We start from the raw sequence: 13,798 nt of genomic DNA on the forward strand, positions 1-13,798 counted from the left end.
TTTTTTAGCCGGAAAAGATCAAAGAAGGTTCGCCCTCCTGCAAAGAAATTTGTAGTCAAAATATACGGGAGAAGGTAAGCATGTCGGCTCGGGAGAAAAAATCCGAAGAAAAGGAATCGGAGGATCAAGGTGACAGCCAACGGTCGGACAGCAGCCGAACGAAGCTCATCGCGACGCGAGAGTCCATCGATAATCCGGCCAGTCCTGAATTCGACAGTTCCTTCTACAGTAACGTGAGCTGCAACGTTCGCGAGAACCTGCTGCACCATTTGGACGGCAAGCTGCAGACGATAAGCGGCCCGTCGTCGTCGACGTGCATGCCACCGATTGCCATCTCGAGCTCGACTGCGGTGACAACGACGACCGAATCAAAATCACCGCAGCAACAGCCGCAGCAGTCGTACCATGAACACAATCAGATCCAATTTCCCATCGACATTTCATTGACTGCGGCCACGCCGGTTTACAGCAAGAACTTTTCGGCCAGCGAGGAGCACGAGAACTCGAGCGAGTATGCGCGGAAGGCCGGCAGAACGAGCAGCGGCTCGCGGCCACGTCGTGTTTCCTTCGAAAAGTATAATTTCCCGCGCAAGTACGACGGTAGGGAGCAGTGGACGTGCTCGATCAAGGACCTCAGCAAGTTTGACATCTCCACGCAGCTGTCACTTCGAAGGAAACAGCAATTACTTAAGGAGCGCCTCGCTGTCAGCAGATTGCATCAGACCCCGTTGCCATCCTGCGAGTCAACCGAAGTGTCTCTTCGCGATCAGGAGCAAACCGAGCCTATCGTGGAAACTGCAGCGAGTAATCAGGATGATGCTGATACTGTCGACGCGGGTGCTACGGCTCTCGACGTCGTCCTCGACGCTGGTGAACCGCTTCCAAGCGAAGCGAAGAACGAATCCACAATCAAATTAACCGCGATCTCGTCGTCGTCCAGTTCGATAGTTTGCACGGAATTCAGCGGTGAATTTGCAAACTTTATGAGACTGCGGAGGCGCGAAGAAAGCGACAGAGAAGTGGCCAGTGCTCAAGAAATCGTTTATGCTGAGCTGAGTGGTGAATGGTCGCGAATGCGGATCTATATTTGCGGCGCTTGCGGCTCTAGGCATGTAAGTACAGCAAGCTTGTTACAAATTTTCTAATTAGACTGAGAAGTAAGATTTTATATTACTGTTTTTGGGAAAAAAAAATGTAGACATAGTTTCTGCAAGACATGCAAATTAAAATTCGTAAATTATTAAAGACACAAATTTTTATATATGATTCTGAGATGATTTTAGATTTTACTGTATAGCAAATGCATTTTAATTGGTGCGAACGGGGTCTAAGATAATTTATCAAGCAATGTACTTGATCTTTGACATTCGTGTGATACGCACAAATATGTGGTAAGCAAGCGAGTCTTCTAAATTGACTCATTCGTACAAATTTGTTTCTGTGATGGTTTACTTATTTCTTTTTTACACATAAAGCGAAGCGTATAATTTATCTAAGAATATTAGTAATATCAGAATAAAATTAATATTTCTGGTAATATATATATAAAAAGAAAAAATAGATTTATCTATATGCGTTATCTAAAATACTGAGCAAATAAAACCATATGATATATTGTCTTTGTTATATCGCTTTAATCCGGTTTGCGAGAATTGAAGCATTGCGTATTTGAGATTAATCGAGAGACAACTGGAACAAAGCGATACGGCGATGACTGAACCGCTCATGTTTTTGCACAGGTGACACTCAAAGAAATGGAGGATCACAAGGCTTCCACGCATCCGCGCATTTTGTGCTCGCATTTCGATCTAGCGGGCGATCAGCGGGAATACTACAAGCACCTCTATTTGCCAGGAAAAGACGCACCCACCGATGCGGCACGCGATGCCTCCCTCACAGAGATGGTCTGCACGAAGTGCACCAAGAGTTGCCCGAACGTAGGCGAGCTGCACCGCCACATGTTAGAGTGCGGCGGCGATCAGGCCTGGTTGCTCGGTCTCACCGGCAGCGGCAAAAAGAAATGTAAATGGCGACCGTTTGGTAGCCGCAGTCGTCGACGGCGTCAACGTGGCATGAAGAGAAACATACAGAACTCGCAGACGCAACCGCAACCGCGGGTTATCAACGTGGACCGGTGCAAAGAAAAGCAGGCACCGGCTGGTCCCAGAGTCCGCCCGAGTGACCGTAAGAACAAAGCCTACTTTTGTATTAACTTCTTTTTACACAAACACACGGATGAAATATCTCCAAATTTTATTGCCCGAGAGGAATAATTTTAATAAAGTTTTAAAGGTTTAATTATTTTAGATATTAAGGGAGAATTTGCATTTATATTTGTTTCTACAGTATATGTAGCTTCACGATCGATTGTTCGAATTTGTTTTCAGGCGAGAGCATTCAGAAAATGCTGGCCAATCTGCCGGCGAAAAGAGCTACGAGGAAGGTTCTGCAAGACAATGTGATGCGATCGCAGGGTCGACTTCGTAACGTAAGTAATTTAATACCGTGATACAATGACTATCTTTGCTTCGATAATACACTCGATTAAAATTGAATCGATATTAGAACCGTAAAAAGAGACTATAATAGCCGATTAATTTAACTTTAACGTCGACAATACATTAATATCTAACGTTAATAAATTTTTTATATAAAAATTATACGACAGTACATTTTATCCTTTAGAAAACTCGACGAAAGTATGTGTCGTAATGTTATTATAATTAAAATTGCTGAATAAAAAACTGCTTTGTCTTTTTTGATTTATTCTAATTACTTTTAGTTATATTTAAATTTTCATTATTCAAGAAAGTCACGTAATTTTCTATGACGAGCAGAAAAAATTGACATAAGAGGAAAGTGACAAACGAAATCGATTGAAATTATAGATACAATTTTACACAATTTTATGTATTATCGAAGCAAATTATATGAAAAATGAAATGTCGCTGGTTAACTTAGGCGGTACAAGTATGTCAAATAAGCGAGAGAAAATCATGAAAAACTCGAGACTCGTTGAAATAATGATATAGCGTTATTGCCTTGCGCGCTTCGTCGCACATGAGCAAAAGCATCGATTAGTTGACATACGTGCTCCTCGAAGTACATTCCCATGATCGTGCACATATTCGTGCAAGCAGGGCGATATTTATACTGCCGTTCTTCACATTTATTTAACGTTTTTTTAATTATAAAATTGCTGGTTTTAATATTATATATATATTTCTTTTAAATTTCTATTTTTGTAGTTATAAAAAAAATGCAAACTGCAAATAAAAATATAAGATAAAAGTATTTTTATCTTTTTAAAGTATAAACACTTAGAATTCTGTCACAATGGTAACGAAAGTGAATACATTAGCGCAAAAGTTATAGCGGTATTTTTGGCCTTTATTGAAACAGGTGCAGACCAGAACGAGGCCTCACTTAATTGGCGACAACTCGTCCCGAATCTCACGTAACAAAGCCGCCCTGAGGAACAAATTGTTGAAGAACGCCAAGTCGATTCAGCGGAACCGGTGCCGCAGTGATAACATCGCCGCGGTGATCGAAAGTGTCGTAAGGAAATGTCACGAGATTGAGAAAAAATCGGACAGCGATGGTGATAAAAGCACAGAGAACGAAGATAAGGAGGAAGCCAAAGAGGTGAACGAAGATTTGTCGAAGGCGACCAGCAAGTCTTTGGATCAAAATGATAGAATTATTCGACCGAGAGTCGTTGGACGACCTAGAGTTCTTAGTAAGAGAAGGAACTTGAAGAATCCGCAACTTCAAAGTAAAAGCGGTAACAGGCTGGCAAAAGCGATGAGTAAATTTGCAAAGTTCAAGAATGTATCTGAGACAAAGGACGAAGGTGAGGAGACATTTTCTCCAAAGAGTACACCAAAGAACACAAAGACATCGCCGAGAGAGCTTGATAAAGATGACGATAATATTGACAGCAAGAAAATGTCGACGATTTCTGGAATAAAAAACAAAAATAAATTGGCACAAAGCATACTAAAAAGAAAGCGTTCTGTGGACCCAGTCGCATCTCTAAATGCCTCTCTCAAAGCGAAATCGCAGTTGCGAACGCAGGATGGCAAATTTGCTCGTAATCCAAACAAGAGTTCGTCAGAGAAATCATTTGAAATGAACACGGACGATGGAAAGCACAAAATTACCAACTCCATAAAAATTAAGCGTAAACTGAAAGCGGCACAGAAATTGAAAAAAGCCAATCTCCAGTTGCCACGAAGAGTAACTCGGTTATCATCTGACAGCGACAAGATGCCGACTTTAGAACCAGTTGTGCAGATCATTTCTGCAAATGAAGAATCTGATAAGTCGGCTAACGATTTGCCTATCTTATCGCCAGTAACATCATCAAGTTCTCTTCAAGATCAAAAGACATCCCGAATTTCTACGAAGAGCGTTTTGAAAGAAAAAGAAGATAATAGTGAAATTAATGTCGATCTCGAGACTGAAAAGATTAAGAAATCGACGAGAGGACGAAAACCGAAACAGAAAACGAAAGAATTGGCACAGCAAAAAAAGATTAATACAGTTGAAGAAAATAAAGTTTCGAAAAATAACATAAAGTTAAAAGATGACAAAGTGAAAGGTAGAAAGAGTTCATTGAATATAGTAACCAGCGACGAAAGCAGTAAAGGAGAAACGTCAAAGAGAGAGACAATTGTCAAAAAAGATTTGAGATTGAAAAAAGAAGAGGTAACGAAAGAAACTCGAAGTAATGTAAAAAATAAAATAGATAGAGATTCCATGAAATTATCGGGCATTCCGTTTGAGGTAAAGAAACTGCTGGGTTCGGCTAGCAAAGAAGATCTTTTGAATACGCTAGAACTCGCGTCTAATGACACGAAACGCAGTTTAAGACAATCTACGCCAAGATCCAAAATGCTTCAAGCAAATGACAAAAATCCGCGAGAACTCGACGATGAATCGGATGGATCAAAGGACACGAGCAAAAAGGAGAAGATCGAGTTAACTAGAAAATCGTCCCGGAAAAGCATCGAGAAAAAGAACGACGATAAGCTAACGAAAACAAATTTAGAGAAGGATTCGGCTAGTAACGCGATTGCCAATTTGCCGCAAAACGAAAAGAGTCAACATGGAAAAAGAGACAGGGCAGCGAAAACGAAGGAAATTGCAATTGACAATTCCGATATGGAAAGTAAGACTAGCGGTAGACAAACGAGAGGATCACTGAGCGATGCTAAAAACGAGTCTTCTACAGAAACTGCAAGTGATAGCTTTCGAAAAGGCAGCGGCTTGCTCGGAAAACGTCGCAGTCGTAACAAATCGGTGGATGAAGATAAAGAGAGTAATACGCCCGCATCCGACGAACAGACTAGTAGCGACAATGTCTTAAACGAGAAGGAAATGGAGAAAGAGTTCGGTAAGATTTGTGAAAGAGAAATTGAAAGTGAATATGAAAAAAATTCAGATAATCATTTAGATTTGACGGTAGTAAATATCAATTTAAGTCATTTACAGTCGGAGACGAGTAATCTGTCCGTCGATAGTGGTAAGGAAAACTCCTTGGAGACTCCCGTCAACGTCCATACCAAGGCGAAGGTAGGAAGACCTAAAAAAACATGGAGCGCACGCCGCGAAAAATCGTCAAGAAAAAGGTCTTTGAACAACGTCATTGGTATTCTAACAGAAGGTATGAATATTCCCATAGAGGCACAGCAGAACGTGCAAGTGCTTACTGTTCAGACTAGTTTAGATAATCCAGAAAGAATAACGCGACACGGAAGCGCACAACAACCGAGCGATGGCGAGGGTAATGTGATAACGATGGACTCAACATTCAGCGAACTATCTGTCCTCGCCAAAAGCGAAGAAGGATCCGCTGAGAACGAAGTTATTACGACGACGAGTACAACTGATAATATTCACGTGGACGATGAAAAGAATGTTCATTACCTTGATGAAACACAGGAGAATGCTTTCGTCGACGTATCACCAAAAGTCACTACTAAAGCATGTTCGCCAGCCACCGATATTATTCTCGATTTGTCGAGAAGAAAAACTAAAGGTAAAGGTTCTTTCTTAGAGAAAATTGTGTCAAAAATAGCCAAACAAAAAGATGCTTTACTAGAAGGCGAAGTAGGCTCCTTGCTTGATACTGCGGCCGATGAGTTAACGAGTATTCTTGAAGAAGTGGGATCTACTTTAACTGACAACGCGGAACACATAAATTCTGAAGAGATAAGCCATGCTTCGAATAATAATAACGACAGCAACGTAACAGCTATATCTATGGATAAAGAACTGTCAGCAATTGCCGAGTCTAAAATTCAAGATTTGGAAAATAACAAAAGTGAGAGTTTAATATTCAAACATTCGACGGGCTCTTTGGAAATTTCGGACAATCTCGAGGAAAATTTGATAACAAAATATGACGCACAAAGTGAAAATCAAATTAAAGTAAATGATGTTTTAAATGTTGAAACAAAGAATAATGATAATGTAAGTAAAAAGGTAAATGACGTAATAAATTCCATTGAGGAATCACATACTGAAGAAACTTGTGATATAATAAATAAAGAATCAATTATTCCGGTAAAAATTACGAATACGAATAAAAGCTCTACGTCATTATTTGATATTTCAGTTTCATCTCCATTAATTACGATGCAAAAAGAAAATTCAGAAAAAGATGAAAAGAAAGGAGATTATACGAAATCCAGAAGAAAATGTAATAAAAGATCAGAGAACACAAACTGCTCTAAGAAAAGTAAAAGAAAATCGTTAAAGATCGTCGAACATTGTACTGACGAAAATAACATTCAGAAGGAACTGAATGAGTTTTCACCGAAACATAGCGTCGAAGAATCTTTAAATACAGATACTGAAATTACGAAATCGAAGTCACTTCAATACACTGAAAATGAAGTTCTCAAGAATGATTTAAAGTCATCGAGTTTAGAAAAAGATCTCAAGAAAACTATTGATGAATCGAGTTCAGAAAAATTAATTCATCTTTCAGAAAAAGAAGTTTGTGAAAACGATAAATTAATGGAAAGTCTTGAAAAGTCCGTTGACGAAATAATTTCCGATAAAAATGATGCTATTACTAATGTTAAATTGACAAAGTTTAATGAAAATACCGTCGATTTTTCAATATTATCTTCTGAGAAAAACGTTGAATGTGAAAAATCTGTGAATAACACTCAGAAAAAAGATTCAATCGATACGAACAAGCCTTCTAAGCGTACATCGAAAAGAAAATCGCAATCTGCCTTATCTATAACTTCTCCGATAGATGCTGCGACAGAGACTCTTGAAGTCTCCAAGAAATCGATTCATACGACAGAAAAGTTTTTTTCGTCATCCATTGAGCAACACCAATCATCAGAATCCACTCATAAGCAACTAATAGAAATTGGGACCACTAACGAAGACTCAGACATTTCTTTAGAAAAATTATCGAGTTTGAAAAAAATAATTTCTGAAAAGAATGAAGAAACACAAAATAATGCAATGCCTTTAAAATCAACTAAGAGACGTAATGCGAAAACGAAATCATTATCCGATGAACATCTGGACTTACCGGGTAACAAATCTGCCAAAACTCCTTCGAAACTCGATGACGAATACAATATAGAAGATTCGAATAAATCACTATCTGAAAACTTTAAAATACCGGAAGTAAAAGATTTACCGCAGAGCGGAAAGAAACGGAGTTCAAGGAAGAAATTACAGTCAGAAGATGGTCGTTGGAATGGTGGCAGCGTTTCTGAAGATTCTCGGGCGAACGAAGAACCCGCAGACATTAATGAAACGTCTAATTTGATCGAAAAAAAAATCGAAGAACCAGAAGAAACAGAGAAATGTATCGTAAGCGAAGAATCGAACACAAAAAAGCTTGAAAGATCGAATTCTTCAGGTTCGATCGGTCTTACTTCATTTTCAACAAAGACAAGATCTATGTTTAAGAAAAAAACACAGTTGTCGAACGAGGATCTTGATTCCAGCATTCAGAGTCAGAGTGCCGAAAGCACGGACGATCTATCCGAGAGTTCGTGCGCGAGCGAGTCCAGCTATTTCAGAAAGAAGCGATTCGCGAAAAAAAAAATGAAAGAGGAAGCAGCAGTTGATGACATTCAAGATAACGTTTCTCTCACAGATTCGACAGCTTTGAAGAACGATAAGCAGAGTTTAAAAGAAAAGATGAGCAAAACTAAATCGTTGCTCGACGAGCATCTCGATCTCTCCGATGCGGATGACATCGATATTCCAATGGACATTCAAGCTTCGTTAGAAAATACAGAAGCGCTAGAGAACATCGAGCGAGAATTCGAACTTACTGATACGTCTTCAGATCTTTTAAATGAAAGCATAGTCAAATCGATGGATGATACAGAGAACAAAGATTCGTCTGATACTTTAGAACCACTAGCATCAAATAATCATGATTCTTCGGATAATTCGGCCACTCCAAAGAAACGCGGGGCTGGTAACTTCGTGGTGGTGCACACGAAAACCGGCGAAATTTTAATCGTAGAAAAAAGGAAAAAGCTAACGAAGGAGGCAGCGAAATTTTTCTGCGATGTATGCGCTACCAGCTTTACTCGCAAAAGTTCTCTAAAGAAACATACGTTGTCGCAATCGCATTTATTACAATTGACTAAATCTACTAAGGACAAAGTCGAATCAGTTAACAGCAACACGTCGGAGAATGTAGCTGAAGAAGACGATAACGATTGGAAAAATGACGAAGAGTCCGATCAACAGATAGAAAGCATTTCGGAAGACGTAAAGTCTCACGAAAACATTCAGCAGTCTTTAAAACTAGACGACAATTACATTTCGTACGCAGCTAACGAAGATTCGACGAAATCTTTAATGGATCTTGGAAACACAAGACAGATGTTGGAAGATAAATTGTTGGACGAAGAAATTTGCAAGATTACCGAGAATATGAGTCACGACGAGTACGTTTTAACCGATCATGTAACACCGGAAGATTCGATATTGTCATCAATGCCGGAGAAACCCGTTCAAAAAAAGCAGGTGGATTTAGAACGAGGTAAGAATACCGACAAAAAGCGGAATAAATCGAAAAAGAGAAATCTGGCGGAGGAACATTTGATCTTGGATTCTCCAAATTTAGAAAAATGTAGAATCGACTCGAATGAGTTTCCGAAATCAACTAACGACATTATTCGAGCTTCCTCATCATCTTGCGATCATATTTCGATAAAAGAAACAACGGAAATAATTGAAAATATTGAACACGTTTCTAAAAAATGTATGGATATTGCCGATTCGAAAAATCAATCGGAAATAATTGCTGAATCTTTGAATGAAGAATCAAATTTAAAATCAACATGTAATATCGACGCAAAAACTGAGCAACAAACAGATTTTAGAACCACGCGGAGGACCCACAAAAAGCTGTCGAAAGTGGATAACGAAGAAAGAGAAAATACTCCAGCTTTAACTGAAACGAATCGTTTTAGTTTAAGACCCAGAAGAAGTAAAAACATTCAACATTATGAGGAATCTGATATCGAAACTGATGTATTTTTTATGGACACTTCCACAGAAATTAACAGCGACGAAATAGAGAATGATGATGCACAAAAGAAACAGAGTGAGGTAGAAGGAGAAACGAACAGTAATGCATTACAAGAAAATATATGCGTTGACACTGAGGATAAGAATCTCCAAGAAATAGAACTTGGAAAATCAAAGACAGACTCGACAAACGAGACCAAGAAAAGAAAACGCGGCAGACCGAGGGTTAAAAATCGTGTTATCTCAAATTCTGATAGCGCTTCGGTTTACACGAAATCCGAAGTTAACGGAAATGATGCCGTTGCTACGGGTAATCTTGACGAATCAAAAATTAAATATCAAAAAGTAGATTCACATACTGAAAAGAGCCTTGAAGAGATCAGCAAGGCGCCACACGTTGATGCGAATGCCCAGCCTCCTAAACGAAGTAGAGGTAGGCCTAGGAAAAATCCTGTACTAAATAATTCTTCGATACAAGCCGATAATTCGAGTGCTTCCCAATTGCCAAAATCAAATCACGACGAAATTAAGAAAAAGACAGATATGATTGAATTATGTTCTGAAACGATTGTCGAAGAAATTACATCGATTAATTCTTTGATATCGAACGCTGAATCTTTATCTGCCGTTCAAGAGCGTACTTCAGAATCTAGTTTATCAGAAACAAAGACAGATTTATTAAATGTTGAAGAGATTCAAAATACTGAGCCAAGCGTCGTCGAACTTGCGCAGAAAACAAAATCTACGGATAATGAAACAAACGACACCGTGCTTATAAAGAATTGCAAGACTACGTTAAATTCTTTGTCAGAAAAAATCGAAATTTTGACTCCATTAGAAACGAATATAAGTATTGACGATACAAAATGTGAGCCAGAAGATAAACATGACGATGATACGAGAATCAATATTTTTACGAATCTAACGATCGAGCCAGCAGTCAAGCAGTCTCCACAAATTACCGAACAGACAACGATCGATGATAAGAAATCTATTGAATCAAAAACATTCGATGATGATAGTTTTAAAATTCAAGAACGAACAGACATTTCAGAAGGAGAGCAAACTAAATTAAGAGAAGAGGTTCCTGAAGAAGACGTTTCTAAGACGAAACTTTTACTAGAGTCAGAAGATAGCGAAGCCGAAATTTTAATCACTGATAATAAATCTTTTACCATCACAAGTTCCCACGAATCTCAGACGGCGATAGATAATTTAGAGACTGCTAACATTTGTAACGAAAAGACAGGTCAATTAAATTCACCTGGCAAGAAATTATCAAGAAAGTCAATGAGTAAGGAACGAGAAACTGATCGTAAAAGACCGAAAACGTCAAAAGGTAAAAGAAAAAAAGTTAAAGTCGCTGAATTGTTGAGTGACAGTGAAAACGAGGATGACAAAATCGAATCCGCTGCTTCAAGCAAGAGTAAAATTGTTAAGAGCGTGTTCGGCCGAGTGATTAGCAGTGAGAAAGCAGACAAAGTAAAGGAAGTGCTAAACGACTGGGTATCACGATCGGAAGACGACTCGGACATGTCCAGGAGTGCTTCCGAAGCGAGATTCTATTCACGCGGACCAGCAAAGTTCCCTGAGAATGGACACAAGAAAGAAAAGAAGCACTCTAGTTCTGAAATCAAGAGAGACAGCGAGCGATCGCCAAAAAAGAAAGGTAACGACAAGTGTAGCGGTGAGGTTCATGGAAAAACGAAAAATCGAAAGAAACGGGAGAAAGATGTTGAATCGATACCCGAAAATCGTGTCGAGTCGCCCACCAGTCCAACTAAACGAAGACACAGAGAGAGCAAGATTAGAGCGGATGAAATGATAAAAATTTTTTCTCTCAGAAAAACTTACGAAGACGTATTACGTACACTTACGGACGAAGATGATGAGATCGAAGGAATAACCAATCAAATTAACACTGAATTAAACAGTAAAGACAAAGAGACAAAGCGACATTATGAGAAAGAATTGAATAAAGAACGGACAAAAGATAAGAATGCCACCTCCGAAAACTGGGAGAATCTTCGAGTCGACCACGACGTTCACGGAAAATCGAAGAATAATTCTAGTCATCGTAAAAAGAATATTAACGAGCGTTCTTCTTCGCCGTCGCAGTTCAATATGTTCAAGAATAGACGAAGAGAGAACAAGACCAAAGTCGACGAGAGAATCTGGAGAGCTTTCGACAATGAAAATTCACCATGCCTTTCCGACGATCAGTATCTTGATGAGACGCGCGAGGTTTCTAACGAACAGAACAGCGAGATTTACGAACCTAAAAACCTGAATCGTTTAGATAATTCGAATAGTGTTAAACAAAAAAATGACGACGTTTGGGAAAGCGCCAATTTGATAGATCAAAAACAGACTGAAGTGCACAGCGGGCGCGGAAAATCTAAAAAGGATTCCAACGTGAATAAAATAAGTAAAGCGAAAACGAACAAAAAGATTTTACGAGATTCCGATAATGAACCATCAGCTCCTTCGAGGGAACAGCAAATAAAAAATGAAATGCAAAACGATCAAACGATACGATCTGTAAGTGAATTGAAAAATCAATCTAAAACTTTGATGAAAGATAACATTTATGAGTCCTTTGCTCACAGCGACTCAGTACTGTCGAAACATATGAATAAAGAACAAAATAATTTGTTGGCACATTTAGATCGGTCACAGAGTTCTAAAAAGAATAGGAAAAAAATCATTAATGAAAATTGGCAACGTTCGGAAAAAAATCTAGAATTCGATCAGGATATTCGACGAAAAGACGAAGAGTCTACGATATCGTCGCATAATAACACTTTAGCTGGTGAAATAGTAAAAAATCAATTAGACGATCTCGATGAAAATTCTCAAACGAATCGAAAGTCTGACGACAATGATAACGACGACGAAGAAGAAGAGGAGGAAGAGGAAGAAGAAAGCGACAACGATCACGAACGTCGAAGAATGTCGCCTTTTTATGCTCGTGAAACTCCTGACAGTTCTGTGGAAAACAGCTCTAACGAAGAAGGAGAAGAGGAGGAGGAGGAAGACGGCGAGGAAGAACACATAACGCATGATGATAATTCGAAAAAGACGAATGAGTTTTCATCCAACGAATTTTCTGGAGAGAAAATTATTATTAGGTCACCGTCGTCGGGTCACAGATCAGATGTGGTGACGATCGCACCCACAGACGCGATGGAGGACAACGCATTAGATGTGCCGAGAGAAATCGAATCGACGATGCAGCCGCGGCAAGGTAAGATCCTTAACTTCGACGAGGAACTCTTCGTGGAGTGCTGCTCGAGATTGAAGACCAGCGAGAATGAGCTGAGAGGTGCGAAGAAGATTAAGCTGGACCACACAGAGTCATATCATAGACGAGACGATCAACCACAAGGATTCAGGATTAATAGAGACCGGTGGAGGGATGTAGAAAGCCAAAACAGTCTTGGCAGTCTCCTGGAATCGGTGAATCAAGTCAGTATTGCGTGAAAACAATTTTTGTTTGAATAATTTATTAATATTAATTGAGAAATATTTTACTACCAAATTAACTTGTGATTAATTAGCGAAAAAAATTAATTAATATATTTTAAAAGTGTGTAATTAAGATTTGTAAGTTTTTCATGCTTTGCTATAAAATTGATTAAAAATAGATATTTTATAAATGTCATTTAATTAAAAATTTTATATACTGATCTTTTTAAAAAATAATACAGGATGTAAGTTATATCGTGCTTTCAATTTTTAGTTGCTCGGCGAGGAGATGTACAACAGCCACGACAAAAGCTATCGGACGCGTGGCAGCGAACAATCGAGCAGATCGGCCAGTCCAGACGCATCGCGCATCGACAATCTCGGTTATGAGGACAGTTTGGATGTAGCATTTGAACACAATAACAAACTACGAGATAAAATCCAGCAGCGTATGAGGGAAAGTGAGAATCTGATAGCCAGCACATTCAGCCAGAAGATTAACGACAACGATCATCCTGATGATGATAAGCGAGACAGCGTTGGAAACTCGTACTCCTCGAGTATTCACGAGCACGAACAATTATCTACGTCGGCTATATCGAATAAGGAGCATGAGTCTTCGCCAGGACACAAGAACAAGATGAGCTCAACTTTAGGTGGTCTACAGAAGGCACTATCCAACTTGTTGCACAGCAATGGCAAGCATGATCACAAGTGAGTATATTTATTTATTTATATATATATAAGTATTTAAATTTTTATAGTAAATAATTAAAAAAATTTTTTTTTTTTTAATATT

General features: G+C 38.9%; 1 protein-coding gene across 1 annotated transcript in view; it reads left to right on the forward strand.

Annotated features, from left to right (window-relative positions):
• Nucleotides 1-13,798, forward strand: part of LOC139109815 (serine-rich adhesin for platelets) — a 34,099-nt gene that overhangs the window by 14,517 nt on the left and 5,784 nt on the right. Inside the window, exons 4-8 of the mRNA XM_070669164.1 lie at nucleotides 9-1,112; nucleotides 1,740-2,184; nucleotides 2,388-2,488; nucleotides 3,403-12,999; nucleotides 13,274-13,713. Of these exons, the coding sequence (XP_070525265.1) occupies nucleotides 9-1,112; nucleotides 1,740-2,184; nucleotides 2,388-2,488; nucleotides 3,403-12,999; nucleotides 13,274-13,713 (11,687 nt within the window). The remainder of the gene's footprint in view (nucleotides 1-8; nucleotides 1,113-1,739; nucleotides 2,185-2,387; nucleotides 2,489-3,402; nucleotides 13,000-13,273; nucleotides 13,714-13,798) is intronic.

This window comes from Cardiocondyla obscurior, linkage group LG18 (assembly GCF_019399895.1).
Source record: "Cardiocondyla obscurior isolate alpha-2009 linkage group LG18, Cobs3.1, whole genome shotgun sequence".
Taxonomy (NCBI): Eukaryota; Metazoa; Arthropoda; class Insecta; order Hymenoptera; family Formicidae; genus Cardiocondyla; species Cardiocondyla obscurior.